At 34.3% G+C, this 18,310-nt stretch overlaps 1 protein-coding gene and 2 pseudogenes across 1 annotated transcript; 2 read left to right on the plus strand and 1 right to left on the minus strand.

The window, feature by feature from the left end:
* The first annotated feature begins 302 nt into the window (after positions 1–302).
* Positions 303–3,208, plus strand: LOC120116102 (alcohol dehydrogenase-like 6). The gene is made up of 10 exons (XM_039136650.1): positions 303–475; positions 560–696; positions 811–848; positions 1,104–1,426; positions 1,668–1,750; positions 1,823–1,896; positions 1,986–2,049; positions 2,126–2,221; positions 2,324–2,485; positions 2,972–3,208. The coding sequence occupies exons 1-10, from the start codon at positions 433–435 to the stop codon at positions 3,086–3,088; spliced, it is 1,137 nt and encodes a 378-aa protein (XP_038992581.1). The 5' UTR covers positions 303–432; the 3' UTR covers positions 3,089–3,208.
* A 1,959-nt stretch (positions 3,209–5,167) lies between these two features.
* LOC120116101 lies at positions 5,168–13,069 on the plus strand (annotated as a pseudogene).
* Positions 13,070–14,089: 1,020 nt separating this feature from the next.
* LOC120116166 lies at positions 14,090–15,405 on the minus strand (annotated as a pseudogene).
* Between the last annotated feature and the right edge of the window lie 2,905 nt (positions 15,406–18,310).

Genomic DNA, 18,310 nt, shown 5'->3' on the forward strand with positions numbered 1-18,310 from the left:
CAACTATATAATTATACTAATTTTATTAACTATTACATCAACAATTCTATTAAATATTAACGACATGTGACTTGATTGATATTACTTAAATAATTAAGTGGTCTGATTCATAAAACTAATAAATCGACGATCAAAGTGAAAGTTAAGTAATCATATGTATAGTTTTTCATTAAAAATATATTATTTTCATAAATAAAATTAAAAATAGTGTATTTTTGTTAATAAAGCTAAAACGGGGGCAGAAGAAGGAAATCAAAAGTGATAGAAACTAGAAATAATAGAGATTCAACAACCAAGTCCACTCACCTACTACCACACCAACCAAATTAAACAGCTCTTTTCCATCACCGACTTCAATTTCTTCATTTTCTTTTCTCCCTTGTTTAAACCAAAGAAGAAACAAACTGTTGAAAATTTTGAAACTAAGAAGAAATGTCATCCTCCGTTGATAAACCCAATTGCATCACCTGCAAAGGTAGCTCTTCACACCCATTTTTCATTTTTTTAATGTGGGTATTTACGGTTTGCATTTTTATTGATTTTTTTTCTTTAATGAAAGCAATGGTGGCATGGGAAGCTGGAAAAGATCTGGTGATGGAGGAAGTAGAAGTGAGCCCACCTCAGCCTCATGAAATCAGGATCAAAGTTGTTTGCACCTCTCTTTGCCGCACTGATATCACTGCTTGGGAATCTCAGGTGCTTTTGGTTAACCATTTTAATAGATATCATGCTCAATGAACGAGAATGGTATACCATTAAGAGCTTCAAATGTAATCAAATTTGGGTACTAAAAGTTATAGTTGATTGCAGGCTATATTTCCTCGGATATTCGGCCATGAAGCATCAGGGTCAGTTCAGCACCCTTTCTGGTTTCAAGTGTTCTTTAACTCCCTATAGTTATTTGAACCTCTATCTGTTTGAGAAAATGTTGAATAGAGGACTAGTTAAACCTGCAATAAAGTTTGTATAACTACAGTACAGTTTACAGATTAATGATATCGTTTTTGTTTTGGGCATTACTTTTCTTTATGTTTTATGTTAATTGTCTTAAACACAGTTGAAAAGAAAATGGGGATTGAAGTTTATTGTTGCTTTTTGTGTAGGATTGTTGAGAGTGTGGGCGAGGGAGTGACCGAATTTGTGGAGGGAGACCATGTGCTTACTGTATTCATCGGAGAATGCAAGATGTGCAAGCATTGTGAATCCGGAAAGAGTAACATGTGCCAAGTTTTAGGCCTGGAAAGAAGAGGCGTGATGCACAGCGATCAGCGTACACGCTTCTCAATTGAAGGGAAACCTGTTTATCATTATTGTGCGGTTTCAAGTTTCAGTGAATATACGGTCGTACACTCTGGATGTGCCGTCAAAGTCAGTCTGCAAGCACCTCTGGAAAAAATATGCCTATTGAGTTGTGGTGTAGCTGCAGGTATTGCAGAACTACCATTCAACTCTTTTAATCTCGATTTTTTGATGATGTAGTAAGAGCGTATGGTGAAGCCTTTACGAACACCTAATGCTTGAATGAAAGTACTAAAATATACAGTTTAGACGAGTTTCTTTAGCTAACTCATACATTCTTGAGCATTATATGTTAGTCTCATTCAGTTGTGTTCACAAAAATCGGAACCGTAGTTTAATACACCTGACAGTCAAGGCTATGGTTTTAGGTCTTGGTGCGGCTTGGAATGTTGCTGATATATCTAAAGGATCAACACTAGTGGTCTTTGGACTTGGAACCGTTGGCCTCGCTGTAAGTATAAGTTGAGTGTTTTGGAAAAAGCTCAGTGCTGTAATGTTATTATTAATATGCTTGTGTGATTAGGTTGCTCAAGGTGCCAAACTTAGGGGAGCATCTCAGATAATTGGTGTTGATATTAATCCTGAAAAGTACAAAAAGGTAAGATCAATATTCCACCTCTGATTTCCAGGTTTCCAAGCCCTGAACCCGTTGTAAATTCTCTAAAGGGATATATTATTACGGTTGCAGCTAAGGCTTTTGGAGTCACCGACTTCTTGAATCCAAATGACTATGAAGAACCCATTCAACAGGTATACATTCAATTGATTACAAAAATCAATTGGTATGTTTCTTTTCATTATCCTTCTCAATTTCCGAAAATTTCAGGTAATCAAGCGAATATCTGGTGGAGGAACAGATTACTCCTTCGAATGCATAGGCAATACCGGGATGGTAACGACTGCACTGCAATCCTGCTGCGATGTAATGTCTCAACTTGTTAGGATTTGCTAATACTTCTCCGTTTTAAAAAAGATTTTATTCATCAAAATGGAACTCACTAGTTCTTTGTTTTCCATTCCATAGGGATGGGGTTTAACGGTCACACTCGGTGTACCAAAAGTGAAACCTGAAATAGAGTCTCACTATTCAGCATTTCTTTCTGGAAAAACATTGAAAGGGTCCCTATTTGGAGGATGGAAACCTAAATCTGATCTTCCTGAATTAGTGAACAAGTACATGAACCAGGTAAATTTTCCATAACTATTCTAGATTTATTCAGTCATTACAAATACCATAATGTTATTTTTTAGTTGATATTTTGGACTGTGTTATAACTCATCATACATCTATGGATGGTAATGGATAATAAAAGTTTCAGATGTTGGATTACGGATGGGGTAAATGATGCATGAACATTTAATGATTATAGATAAAGTTTTACTTGCAAGTTTAGTTACTTCGCTTACAAGGAGTCTATATAAATAAGATGTAGGTTTTACAGTCGAGACAATTATCTTAAAATCCAAATCAGCTGACTAATTGAATTTGAATTTATAACGGAACTGGTGATTTGGACTAAAGAAAAGGCAAGACTTATGTGCTTTACCATAACCCTTGACTTGTCATGCTTGTCAACCTATAGCACATTCAGCTAGCTCGATGGTTGATAATGGCAACCATGTCTATTAAATGTTATTTTAAGTGTGTAATATTTGATTATTGTACTCACAGGAAATCCAGATTGATGAGTTCATCACACATAATCTTCCATTTGAAGACATCAACAAAGCTTTCACTCTGATGAAAGAAGGAAAATGCTTGCGGTGTGTCATTCACATGCCAAATTAATTTCCCATATCTATGGATGCAAACATGATCTGTGATAGATGCATGTTAAACCGGCCAATTAGTGTATTCTTTTTTGTCATGATCTCATTTAAGTTATTTTATATGACAACAAATTTTGACATTTGTACCAGTATTATATTTTCGTCAACTTTTTCAATATTATGTCTCATAATCTAATAAAGTTTTAATGGGCACACTCCTAGCTGAATAGGGTCAGTAAATTATCACTGCAAATTCAGAGCTTCTCGGGTAGCCGTACACAATGTGATATAGCCATAGTAACAGCAAATAAAGGCTAATGTATCCTAAGCATAAGCCTGCTTGGTTAATTAATTGAAATCTCTTTCTGATGGCCAATCAGTGGTTATCTTCCTCTAAAATGTTCTCTAACTGAAACAGCTAACTGTTAATGAAAATGCAAGTTTAGTCGAACCATAAATGAGATATAGGTAACAATCATAGACATAGTGTCATGGATAGGTACGAGATATTAATTTCACATCGTAAAAAAAGGGAGGTCTTGGAGTTTATAACTGGTGATAACATTACACATCTTATCAAATATGTCTTTTCGGTAACTGGTAATAATCCTGTGAAAAGTATTAGAGCGATCTTTTGACCTGAATAAGTAAAAGATATTAATCCCACATTAGAAAAGAAAAAGGGCGTCGTGGCCCCATGAAACTAGAGTGCTTTAACCAAAAAAATGGATATCCTCCTCTTACAAGCATGTTTGACACTTCTAAATTTTAGTTATGCGTAAAGGCTTTAATTATGGTTTTGGAATTGATTCAAGTCAAATTTGGTAGCTATATATCAGGTTCTACGAATAAGATTCCTGTGGTTTATTTTCTGAAATCCTGTCATATGACTCCAAATGTAACTTAGCATCTAATATACAAGCTAGCAATTTATTTCATCAAAACAACATTATTTCATGTGGTTTTCCAACACTATTGTAGGAACAATAACTGCAAAACAAGACATTAACATTAATATGAAAAATAAAGTAATAATCCAAACAAAAGAATGATAAACATGTGTGTGGTAAACAACTGTCCTAAAAGTAAATTCGTCTGAATTGATATAATCGTTACACTAGACGATACTCTCTAAGATTAACAAAGTCGTTCCAAGAATTCATACACCCCTTTAATGGGAAGACAGCTGGGGGAGACATGTCAAGTAAAATCTAGAATTGATGCAGCATACATATCAGAACCAGCCCCCATGGTTGTCTTTTTGTGGATATAATTTAAGGAACTAAGGTTACTTAGGCCTATAATTTGAGTAGGAAAGGCAATAAATAAGGGTTTGCAAATTCATTGGGGGTTGGTTTATTCAAAAGTTCCTCTGCACAACCATCGCCAATTCATGATACAAGTTCTATCCTCGTGGGGAAAATCCTCCATCTTAGCAGATTCAACCCTTTTCATTTGAGAAAGAATAGCAGAAAAAGAATTGTCAAGATCATTTATAAAACGAACTAACACAAATAAAGTAGTGTTCGGTTTGTTTATGTTCACGAACAAACTTGTTTATAAACTCCTTTACTTTTATTTTTTTTACGTTGTAAATATTAGTCAATGTAGGGACTAAATTAGCACATGGTGAAATTTAGAGTTTAAAGATTGTATTTCTTTTTAAATTTAAATATATGTTTCATTATTTTTGTTTCTAAAACAGATTCAATGAGTGTCCTTAGTGGTTGAGGGGAGTGTTGTTCTCTCTTGAGGTTATGAGTTTGAGTCTGTATGTTTGTAAGATGATTGTGCCTTGCAAATGGCTACGAAAAATATTGAACTTGTAATCACTTTATATTATTAAAAAACTTAATTAAGTAATACTAAAAATTCGGTAAATATAAAAATATCAGCGTCAATTTAATAACTTTATTACTATAGTCGTTGGTTTTATATTAATTCGTCAAATTTTAAAATCTCGAAGGTGTGTGAAAAAAATTTAAGAACCAAAATGAAAAATTAGATAAAGTTAGAGGACAAAAAAGTCATTTAACGAAAACGTAAGAAATGGAAGCGAAATAAAAAAGCAAGGATCAGGCTGCAAAAACAGAAAAAACAATCGGATTTTCCCGCCTCCACCCGCGATTACCACTTGAAATCGCACACTTTTTCAGATCTGAACGGAGACAAAAATGGTGAGAGCCTCCTCCTCTTCGAAGAAGCAACTCGTTGCTGAAACCCCAGAAGCCACTGAACGGAGAAGACTCAAGAAATTAGCTCTGAAGAACCACTTACTTTCCGAGACACAGGCCGCCCCCAAATCTTACGTTCCCCTCAGCCCATCCAAGCAAGTCATCAAGCACCATGGCAAAGATATTCTCAGGAAATCTCAAAGGAAAAATCGTTTCCTCTTCTCTTTCCCTGGTCTCCTTGCTCCCATCTCTGGTGGCAAGATCGGCGAGCTCAAGAACTTGGGCTCCAAAAACCCTATCCTCTACCTTGATTTCCCTCAGGTTTCAAAATTTTGATTTAATTTAATTCAATTCGAAATTAACTTTTGAATTGTTCAGAGTAATGTAATGGAATCCAATAATACTTAAATTTGTTTGGGTTTTTAGGGTCAAATGAAGCTGTTTGGGACCATTGTGTATCCCAAGAATAGGTATTTGAGTTTGCTGTTCTCTCGCGGTGGAAAGAATGTTATGTGTGAGGATTATTTTGACAACATGGTTCGTACTTTTCTTATGCTTTCGGAATTATTGGTAAACAGGTGTCGTTTCTTTATTATTTTAAGGTTCGAGATGTGCAGCTGATGGTTTCTCTTTCTCTCTACATAAACCTTACATCATTCTGTTTTCGATGTTCGAACTTAAGAGTTGAGATCATCAGTTAAAAGGTCCCTGACTTCTAATTATTGCAGAACTTATCCGTATATTAGGAGATGTTGATGTTATAACTTATCTGGATGCTTTAGCATTTAATCCAATGTTTTATTATTAATTTTTATATGTCCTTTTTACTCCTTAGAGTATATTAAACTATAGCCTTCCAGTTTTTACTTTGTTGAGTGCTGCGCTCCCGGACGCCCCATGGCCCGATATGTTAATATTGTCTTCCATATAAAAGTTCCAAGCCTTCTGTGTCTGACAATTTGTGATTCTTCTTTACCATCAAGTGTCATCATTAGTTCTTTGTATTTTCATGCTGTCATTTATCCTATTAACATTTCTCAACTATCTTTTGTAGCATGTTTCATGTTTTTTTTCTCTAAATCATCGCTAGACTGTGATAATTTTAGATTGTATTCTCCGATGCATGGTGGATTGGAAAAAAAGATGAGAACCCAGAAGAAGCACAACTTGATTTTCCAAAGGAACTGTTTGAGGTTGTTTCCTTGTGATAGTTTTTGAATGCTTATTTTACTGTAGTGTGTTTCTTTACTTGTGGATAAGCTCCTTTATTAATCTTCATCACCGTGAACTAATGTTTCAGGGAAAGCAGATGGAATTGACTTTAAAGGTGGTGCTGGGGTGTCATCTGTTAACAAGCAAGGCTTTCCCAGAACAGAAATAAAAGAGGTTGATATGGAGTCCCTTGATACTGAGTCTGGAGATGCTTTATCAGATGATGAAAGCAATTTGAAAACTAAGATAGAAGTGACACCAACTCGGCACTCTGCAAGAAATGCTGGAAAAAGATTCAAGTACACTGTTTTGTTTACATGAAGTTTTCTATCATCATTATTATTATTATATTTTACTGCTAGACTAGAATACTATAATTATGTTGTCTGTGTGATAGAAGTGTCATGAAAAATTCTGCCGATTATTAATACTAGAGTACATAGTACACGTTTATGGTCACATAAGGTTCCTGGGGATTATCATGTACTTCTATTGACATTTTTCTGAACCAATATTTAAGTTTGTTGTCCGTTTATTGAGGCCTTATTGTTGCTTTCATTTTTCAATAATTTCACTTTTCTAGTTAATTCTATTTATTAAGCTTGTATACAAGTTAGCATTTATATATGTTTACCAGTTTTAAAGTTGAGTTCATCTTTGACTTCTTGTGTTGATTTAGATTTGCTGAGGCTTCTTCCGGGGATGACTCTGTTGGAAGTGATGTTGGACCATTGAATAGAGAAGAAAAGAAAGTTAGACTGAAACTTGATTTAACTGATGATGACACTGTTGCAAATATCCTGATTTAGCATATCTGTATTATTTTGTATTATCCAACTTCATATTCCTATTGACTTATTTCTGTAGGTTAGGATATTTATTTTAGTCTATTTATTTACTTAAATTATTCCTAAGCATCTGTTTTTTGATTCCTTAACTGATAATTACAGACTATTAGTTCTGTCCCTGTGGACCTTGGTTCTCATGATACAGAAGATAGCCAGGTCTCCAAACAAATTCAAACTAATCTAACTTCAGTGACCAAGTCTAGAAAAACATCTCAGTCAACTGCTACAGTGACCAAATCAAAGGAAAATTCAAACACAGACCATGGTTCACTTGTTCAAGCTACAATATCTACATTGTTTAAGAAAGTGGAAGAAAAGGTATGGCTAAATAATCATTGTTATGATAAGAGAAGTTGCTTTATTTAGTTTTACTTCATTGAGAACTCTTTTTCTCCTCTTACCTGATTGTATGACATGGCACTAGCTATGTAATGAATTTGGAAGCAAATTGAGAGGTTTATGCGGTAGGTTGCTTCGTGGATTTTCTAATGTTTATTAAGATTGTTTCCACTTGTTTATCCTACGCATATGTCTATATTAGTGCTGATCTTTTTGATCTAACTAACTTATACTGCATACTTTTCATTTGTTTAGATTTTACATGGACTGTATTCTTCCATGTACTTGACATTTTTTATTACATAATCCTTCACTGGTTGTATCGAAAAGCTTAAAATGTTTCCTGCCTCATTAGCCAATGATTTTCTTGGAACAAGCTGTGTTTTTGCATAACCAACCATAATCATGCATGCCAATTTTAGTTAGAAAGATGGTTAATCCCTGCAATTAGCAAAGAAGAAGCATGAAAATGTAGGGGCTATTGTGCAGTGTACAGGTGAACCTCAAAACAAATGTATGAAGCATGTTTTTTGCTGTTTGCATATATCACTTTATCTTTTGGGTGCATAATCAGATTTTAAGTTTAATGATGCCATATCAAACTTCTAATCGGGTGAAAAGTTGAAATTCGTGATTATTGAAGTTCCATGAATTTACCTAACTATTTCTTCAAGTTTAATCAGAGTTTAAAAAGGCACAGCTGAGGCGCGCCTAGGCGCTAAGGCGAGGGTGAAGCGCCTAATTAGGTCTAGGCGAGGTGATTTCAATGAAGCGCAGCAAGGCGCGCACTAGGCGCTGAGGCACAGAAAGGCGCCACCTCAATTTTTTTTTGTTCTTTTTCTCTTTTTTTATTATGTTTTAAATACTAACTTGTGTATCAACAACAAAAAAGAGATAGAGAGAAATGAAATGTCAGTGGAGAAAAGAGTAAAACATGGTGGGGTTGATTAGAAAAGAGTTTTATGGGAGACGTATGAAAATTTGGCGTGAAATACAGATAAAGGGGGGTGCTTTACCTTATATAATTACTGTTTGTCTTGAAGTTTAAAAGAGAGAGAAGCAAAGGGGGATGAATATAGGTCATTTTTGGTGTTAAAAAAGACAACTGACTGAGCAGACAAAATGAGAGAGAGGCATGCATGCACGGATTGAGAACCGGGGGAGGAAAAGACAGATTTCAGCGAGTTTTGTTTCTTAGTGATGGGTTCTTGAGCAGCACGTTTAGCACATGGAGAAATTTGAATCTATGAGAAAGAAAGAAAAGCTTGGAAACAATTTAGAAATACGAAAATGGAGGATTAGGGTGGATTTGGAGAAGTGGGGTTTAGGGTGTAGGTGGTGTTAAAAAGGAGGTAGACACGTTTGTTGAGAGGTGTGAGGTGGAGGGATAAGAATGTGACAAGTAAGAAATTGATGCCAATTCATTATTAGACTTTTATTTATTTTTTCAGTTTCTTATATGGAATGTGGGCCAAGGAAGGAAGGGGGGGGTTGCTTGGGTTCTGAGGGTTTAATGGTGGATGGAACAACTTGTATATTTTTTATTTTCAAAAAGTGCTCCTTACTTAAATAAGGCGTGCGCCTTTCGCCTTGGCTATAAAACCCCTATCGCCTTAGTGCGCCTTGCGCCCTTTTTAACACTAAGTTCAACCGTCCTTTCACTTTTCATTTGGGTGCACTATCATACTTTCAAGTTAAGCCATGCCAAATCAAACTTCTAATAAAGTGAAAGTTGAATTTTGTAGTTATTAAAGTTTAACGAGTTTATGTAATGAAGTATTTGTGTATGTCAAGAATTGTTTTCCATGATTTTAGTGATCTTAGTTTGGCCGTAATTGTATTTTTCAATATTAAAAGCTCTTATGTTCTTATAATATTGCTTTAATTCCTGAAGGGACCAAGAGGCTCAGAGAAATCTTTATCCCCAAAAGGTTGGACATATTCCTGCTTTCTCTTATCATAAAATATTGTGCAAGTCTGAAAAATTGTTTATGATTTTTATCTCAATTGTGCACTATCCATCCAGTTTCTGGCAAGAAGTTGCAGTGCAAGAATTCAAAACGGAAGACTGATCAGGTTAAATTGAGCTTAGATATCTCAGGTTTTGTTATTTGTTTTTCTTTTCTGTTTTCCTAAAAATATTTATATTTTCCGTCTTTTTCCTTGTCATTTAACTACTGAATTATGCAAAGTTTTGGAAACTATTGTGGATGAAAATACTGACAAGCAGCATCTGCTTTTGGTGTTGCCGAAGGATGAATCTAGCAAAAAGGGAAAAGTAACTGAAGGAAGAACCACTGGTAATGATTTATCTTCTCCTTTCTTGCTATGTGCATGTGCTTGCTTGTGCAATAGACTGTTGTACTCTCAACAAGAGAGTCTGAGAACCTATCATGTTTTCATGACTTTTAACCATGGATTGTTAATACCCATTCATGTATAAGGGAGGGGGCTGTATATCACATTTTCATAGAATCTTCTATTTGAATGAGTGATAAAAGAGGGCATGGTTTGGGTGAGGCTGGGAAACTGTTACGTCTGGCTGGAGTGTTGATCATGGAGATGGATGAAGCACTGCCAGCAGTTGTATGTAATGGTTTATTTATAAGGTTCTGGAAAACGTGTTTCAGTTCTGTAATGAGGTCATGCAGATGAGTTCAACTGTATCTGCTAGTGCAGATAACCATTTTCTAATTTGGTCAACACTTTATAGAAGATAGGTGTGCATTAAGCTAGGAAATACAATGATGCTAATCGTCCTTTTGATTGCTTCATTGACTGACAGTTAATTGACCTTTTATCAAGAGGTACTCAAAAGGTGCCATACTTTTGTTGTTTGGTTTTTGAATTTTTTTCATATGCCTTTCCTAATTGAATAAGATTATCTAGTTATTTATTACTCGCTCTGCCCCATTAAATCTGTCCTTTATTGACATTTTTTGGTTCAATTTTTTTTACTTTGACTCATTATTATTTAAAATTTATATTGATAAAAATATGAAAAATATATTTTAAAAACCTTAAATCAAGTAGTTTTTAAATATATATTTTATACAATTTAATTGTTTAAAATATTTAAAATAATCATGGTCAAAGTTTAAATTTTTTTACTTTTAAAAAGTCAATAAGGAACACATTTAGTGCAACGGAGGGAGTACTATGAAAATGTCATGAATGTACTGAAAGACAATGATTTTTACCACTGGCTGCTTTCCCTTTTTTTTCTGTGCATATGCTTTGTATTTTATCATCATCTTCAAGAACTTTTGTAAGAAATTAGGGGCATATGTATGACTCGTGTTTATTTTATTTTTATAAGTTTTCTAATGAAGTTTGTGAGGCCTTGGAGGGTCAAATTCTTATATCCATGTTTGAATATGCGATAGACATGCGTGTTGGATATGGGTACTTCAAGAAAACTGAATAGTGGGAACAACATAGGAATCAATTGTTGTGCCAAAATTACAGTCTTACATAAAATAGCTTCAAACGTGCATTTTCCTATGGTTTCTAGAACTTATTCGCCATGCAGGTTTATCTCGTTTGACTTACAATTGCCTTTGGCATTTTCTTTCTAAGTTAAGAATTTGATGGAGTGTCATTTTTTTTTTGAAATTGCTGGAACAGGAATCAAAAGAAGGAAGAAAGAATCAGAGGTATCATGTCTGTATTTCAAAATTTTGGTTTTTCTTATGAAGTAATAATCTCTTTTTGCATTAACTCAACCTTGTACTAGGATAGCGATGTTATAAGCATTCCTGATCTCAAACATATAATCAAATTTCATTTTTTTATGTTGCCCCTAAAATATGATAAAACTCACTAACCTTGTGAGACACCACGATTTACTTTCGCCTACTGACAGGTCATGTTTGGTTTTAAAGTTGTAATTTATAATAAATTTGAGGGACCTACAACATCAATCTATTGCTGTTGTGTTTAGTGTATGAAATGATTTCCAAATTTGTCAAAATTAATTCCATCTGTGTTCTTATCCATGAGATTTCCCCACCCAAGCAGTCATAAATGAATTCTTACTAATGAAGTTGTAATCTCGTCATTGCATTTTACTATGAGTTGCTTCAACTTATATAGAGAACAAGATGTGTAGAGTTTACGCAATTATGTAGAGGCTTGTTTGGTAATTTTAATTTGATCAAGAATAGAAGTCAATAGTAATAAGAGGTGTTTTTGGCATAAATCAGGAATTGCTGAGTCTCTAAAAGAGAGGAAAGAAGAAAATAGTTCTTTTGGAAGTTACGTATAATAGAAATATAACTTGCTAATATAATTAATGTAGTTGGAGATATTGTAGATTATGATATGATCATAGTACAATATTTTTATGGAGTATTCTATACATACAGGGACTCCTGTACAAACCTATATACAATTTTGGAATATCAACAATGTAGTCTTACCTTCAAAAAAAGAAAAAGACAACGTAGTATGAATGTTGGCTACTATGGTTGAACCATTTATTCCTTTGTGATGTAGTTGGAGATATTGTAGATTATGATATGATCATAGTACAATATTTTTATGGAGTATTCTATACATACAGGGATTCCTGTACAAACCTATATACAATTTTGGAATATCAACAATGTAATCTTACCTTCAAAAAAAGAAAAAGACAACGTAGTATGAATGTTGGCTACTATGGTCGAACCATTTATTCCTTTGTGTTCTTCTGATCTTGCCTTCTCACTCTTTTCTTGTATTTCTGCTGAAATACTTCCATATTTTATCCAACAATTATTGTGCATGTGATCTTTTGCAATGTCTTTCCCCCCTTACTGCATTCAGAATTCTTGAAACAAATTTGTGCTTAGTTGCTTGAATCAGCTTACTCGTCCAACCCCTCCGGGGCTGGTAAACTAAGTACAAAAGTTATGTTTCTTTCGGTTCAATGTGGTTAATACTGCAAACAAACTTTACAGGTTGAAGATGACATTGAAGAAATCTCTAGCACATCAGAGGTGAGACTTTTTTGTCAACATCTATATAGTTTTTTTAACTGCTCAAATTGAAGTATGGTATCTGAATTCTTAACTTACTTACGATACCCGTACCTGACTCATATTGGGACATGGGTTTTGGGGTAGGATCCTTTCAATATATGTAAAAACTTAAAAAATTGAGTGTACCTGTATTTGATGCATATCATTCACTTATCAAACACTGATCGTCTAGTCTAGATAACATAGGAAGTAAATACTCGAAAAAGAAAACTTTCTCCACTGCCGCCTCTGGTATGTATTTTCAAGAAATGGCATGTCCAATTATCCATTATACTGATTTATTCTTATTGATCATATTTAGGATACTAATGGAAGTGATGAAGATTGGAGCACGTAAAGATATATTGCCACTGTGGTAAATATGAGGATTAACAGAAGTAAAATCAAGCAGACAGATACTGAAGTGATAAAAGAACAACGAAAAAAGTCGAGAATTGGCGATGATGAGGGTATGCTTTCTGAGGGCTCCCAGATATGTAAAATTAGTCAGCAATAGGCGTAGCCAATGGCATGATGGATATGTTAGAAATTTAGATATTCTCATTGAATACATTTCTCATTGCTCCTTCACTTGGTTGCTTAATCATTAGAAAAAGAGATGCGTTTAGGAGAAACATAATAGTAACTTATCATGTAAAATTGTGGTATTGCTGTCAATCAACTTGAACTCGAGCTAGTTATTCGAAATCTTAGTGAAAGACTAATTTATTTATCTCGTTTCTGTTTTTCATGGGAAGAAAAGATCTCATCTGAAGTTAAAAGGGTATACATTAGAACACAAGGCATGCACAATTGGATTTTATCGATTAAGACAGAGCAGTGTTTGAATATCTAAATTGAGTTTCATCGATCATATCGATTCACCACTTTTATTTTTACTTTTCAGTAATTTTAAAACAAAACATTTTAACTATATCACATTATAAAAATAAAAAGAATTTAATTCAAAATATTTAGTATTTTAGGATATGGATTAAAAATACTTGATTATTAACCAAACCGAAATCGAGTCTTGTTCTTACTTTGATACATAATGCCAGAAAATGAGCCAACAAGTAAAAAAATACAGCTAAACAAGTATTTTACACGTCACATTTGCTAAAACAAACTCTCACTATCAACCATCTAATATATGAATTTTCATTCTCTTTTCACTCCTCCATCTATACCATTTATCACACTAACCCATACTTCCTTTGCGTCTTCAACTTCTTTCCGCAACCTTGTACATCTTGTCGTTGTTGCCCCTAACAACACTTGACGAAGAAGAAAACAAGGAAAAACAACATGCATATGTAACATCTAAATGCAGTATGATGCTGCTTTACATGGCTAATGTAAGCGTCTGTACATTTTGCATTCATTCATATTTATCACTTGGTAGACTTGATTTCAACCTTGTGGATGTAAGAAATTATCGACCCTAGCATTTGTTGCCCTCGAGAGAAATTTCATACAAAGTCCATATACCGTCGCCACAGATCAAACCAGAGGCTACTGCCGCTGAAAATGCATCTGCCTTTTCCTTGTTTAACTTTTGCCAGAAACAAAATCAGACTTCCAACGCACATATCGATGGCGAAGTATGGGCCGATGTAGAAAGGTATTGCCATTGCCATTGGAAGTGGAACGTATGATCCCCATATCTTACCCAGAATATCTTTGGTGACGTTTATCAAGATGGCTCCACCGAAGAACACATAACGTAACACGAGGCACTCTTTCGGTAGAGCAGAGAAGCCTTGCACCTCCAATATAGACATGTTGCGATAAACGGTTGCGAAAGGAGCTGGATATTGACTTTCAGGAAGTCCAAGGTCATCGAATGCCTTGTAGAATAGCCAGAAGACACAAGGTGAAACGATGCAGCCCATGGCAGTGCCAGTAACTTGGCTGACAAACATGGACCTAGGAGAAGCAAGGGTCAAGTAACTAGTCTTGAAATCCTGCATTAGGTCAGAGGCTGTTGAAACAATGTTCATCGTTACACCACATGCTATGAGGCCTGCAAGGACTCCTCCATTTGAACCTGCCCAAGCTCCGATCGTAAAGATTGCTAACTTGCTGTAGGTCAACGCAAGGGACCAATCAGTCAGTCCGGCTCCATATGCATTACAGAAAGCCAGTGTGGGAGCAAAGATGTAGATGACCAAAACGAAATACCATTTGAGTTCGTGAAAGATGTGTGGAAGAACAATGTTAGAGATGGAAGCAATAGCTACATAACCTGCAATAGAAAACCATGTAGGAATCCGATCTTTTAGAAAGAGTTGGGTTCAGCTTTGGTCATCCTAAGATAGCTTCTCTGAAGTATCAGGAGAGTGCTGGTTTGCAATGCGGAGAGCTTGTCGTCCTCGTAGTTGATGAAACAAGCCTGTGAGGGTTCTAGTTAACACCTTGATAAAGTTGTACAGCCCATCACCCAGAATCATGGCAATGGCAATAAATACCTGGAATTAGGGAAAATCAAAAGAGTCAATGAGTAAGAACGGATATTGAGATCAATATAACCGTGTCATGAAAACTACAGTTTCAATGGTCTTATCAGAAACTTTCCTTGTAACCTTGTAGGCCATGCATATTGCTCGAGAAAAGACCAGCAGGATACCAATCACCCTGTCTTTTTTCAATGAGCGGCCTCATTAGACCCCATGAAAGTATTCCTCCAAGCAGCACTGATATGTTTATTATGTGGGGACAAGTCATCCCTACTCCCACATATGTTGTTTAGAAATCGAAGAATAAACCTGAAATATTAGTAAAGGAGTCAATACTCATTTATTGTGTTTACTAAAAAATTGAACTGATTTGACACACTTATGCTCATATGCTTTAATCCCGAACGTAGGGAAGCTAACAAATCCACAAACTCTCCACCAGTGAAAAACCACTGAAAGAAACCCCACAAAAAGCTTTAAAAAAAAGAACTTCCCCAACGTTTTTACTTGCTTCCTACAAGTGAAAAACAAGAAAATATTAGCATGTATAAATGTCTAACTGATCAGCTTTAATTAGAAATCGAAGCTATGACAATGATTTTACTTTGCTAACTTTGTTCCTTGAGGAGTGTGGAAGCTATTGACGAGATGTGCAGTTTCAGTACCACTTGGATACGTCAACTTGAAGTCTATGACCATGATCTGAGAAAAAAAGAGGACACAAAGTTGGCTATGGGGGTTAACACAGGCAAAGAAAAAAACCTTCCCTTGCAAAAGTATAATTCATTATCAGCTCAATGATTTCAATCCTACATATAAAAATTATATACGTACTATTATAGACATCGTGCATGCGGAAATTAGCATTTATTTTTGTCCATTCAACACACTGGTGCTGTAAGTTTGCAAATATGGTAGGGCAAAGTGGCACCACAGAGAAGAGACCAACGAAGAGGAAGCCAATAATCCATCCTAGGGACGGATTCTTGAACCCACCATTATCCCCCGACTGTTTGGCGACACGTTCGCTCATTCCAAAGAGGTAACTTCCGAATCCCCCCGTTTGTCAGCAAGTATAAAAGTTTCAGCAAATCAGTTGAGGTTGTACTTTTAGCAAAATGAATGCTGATATTACTTTAATCAATCGAAAAATATAAATGTGACATAGGTTATTTAAAGATTGTTTCAAAAAATATATAAACGTTAGGTACCTATTTTTAATAAAAAAGTTCTTTAGATACTAAAAATTATTTTCATATATAATTTAAACACTTATTTTTATATTAAACTTAATTATTTTAGGTTCAGTTCCTGCTCGTTTAGTGTGTTACACGTGTTTTGTTTTGTTTTTCTCCTGTTTGGTTTAAATAAAAGCTGACTATTCTTATTTCAAAAAATATATATTTTTTATATTAAATTTATACTTTTGTTTCAGATAATTTTAAATTTTGTATGATATATTATATTATAAATTACATTATTGAATAATAAGGTTTAGCTTTTAAATTAAAAATCTCAAGGCACACGGCTCTTTTATTCTTTTTCTCTATAGAATATATTAGTTTTTTCTTCTTTAATTTTATTTAGTCAACAACGACACTAGTTTTAACGTTCATCGTCGATATCTATTCTTTGTTATCGTCGATATCTATTCTTTGTTTGAGTATTTTAATCAGTTTTTAACATTTTTTTATATAATCATTGTATAATTTAAAATGACTAATTTTATATCAATATTATAGAAAATATTTAAATTATATATTTAATTTCCGATGATAATTATTAATCTTTATTATAATTTTAGATGTATTTTAGAAAAATACAACTTCAAGTGGGTCCAAATTATGTTCGAGCAGCGTGTACGTGGGGATGCGAATGACTCGCTCTTTAATTAATTTGACATAAAAAGAAATCAATTTTATTATTTTTTATAAGAAAAAAAAGTTGAATTTTCAAATAATTAATAAGACAAAATGCTCATCAAGTAATCAACTATGAACAGTTGAAAGGGAAAAAAAGATTTTAATGGATGTTTTAATTAGTTTAGAAAATAATAATTTAATCCAACAAATGGTTAAAGTTTACTGTTTGGTCCCATCCAAAATAATAATCAAGTGTCGGATAGATTAGTTGACATGCCTATAGTACACCAGAACATACAATTATGGAGAAAGTGCAACTACAAAAATGAGCTCTCGACTCTTGCTCATTACTACAAAGAACACATCAAACATCCATTGGACGACAGGTAGCTCTGCCTGAATATTAATGGCGCTCTCTCGTCGTTGACTAACTCCGGTTCGGTTGAAGGGCTGCTTCATAATTCCAATGGAGACTATTTGATTGCTTTTCGCAGGTATATTGGCTGTGCATCTGTGCTTGAGAGTTGAGATTGAGTTGTGGGGTATCCTTGAAGGCCTCCGACTCGCGTGTCAGTAAGGAGCTGAACGTGTTGTCATCCAAACCAATAGCAGTGAAGCTCATAGTATTCTTTTTCCCCGTCCATAGACATCCCCCTCACATTGGTGAGATCCATTCGTTATTTCCATACAACAAACATTGGTTCATTGATTTCATGAAGATCTATCGGGAGGCTAATTCAGCAGCAGACTTCATTGCTAAAATGGACACTCCTCACGATGGTTCTACTATTATTTTTTACTCATTTCCGCCTCCTTTACTTTATATCATTTATAGGGACATCTATGGTCCTCCGTATCGTTGTCTGAATAAATTTTTGTAATGACTTTAATCTTCCTTCTCTATTAAAAAAAATCTGTATTAACTTCAAAAGAGAGCAACTTGTCCTTTGTAGTTAATCTATTTAAAATTTAATATATTAATAATAAACTTATAGAGAAAATCTATAATTTTTAAATTTAATATATATTAGTTATTTAAAATTTAAAATATATTAATAATAAATAAATTCTTTTTAATACTATAATAATTATATAAATTAATTATATTATATGAACTAAACAATCTTAATGATTAAATGATTGTTATTATTCCTTAAAGTCTTAGATTCGAATATCATGTTATGTGTATGCAAGAGTACGAGCGTCATTGTCAAATAATTTTAATGTTTAAATGTATATTTTCAAATTAACAAGAAACAAACAACAAAAGGAGAAGACTTTGGAAAGCCGATGTGAAGAGGGGCTTTGGAAAGCAAGGGATTTTAATAATTTCGATGGTTATGA

Source organism: Hibiscus syriacus, unplaced genomic scaffold (genome assembly GCF_006381635.1).
Source record: "Hibiscus syriacus cultivar Baekdansim isolate YM2019G1 unplaced genomic scaffold, ASM638163v2 tig00110283_pilon, whole genome shotgun sequence".
Classification (NCBI taxonomy): domain Eukaryota; kingdom Viridiplantae; phylum Streptophyta; class Magnoliopsida; order Malvales; family Malvaceae; genus Hibiscus; species Hibiscus syriacus.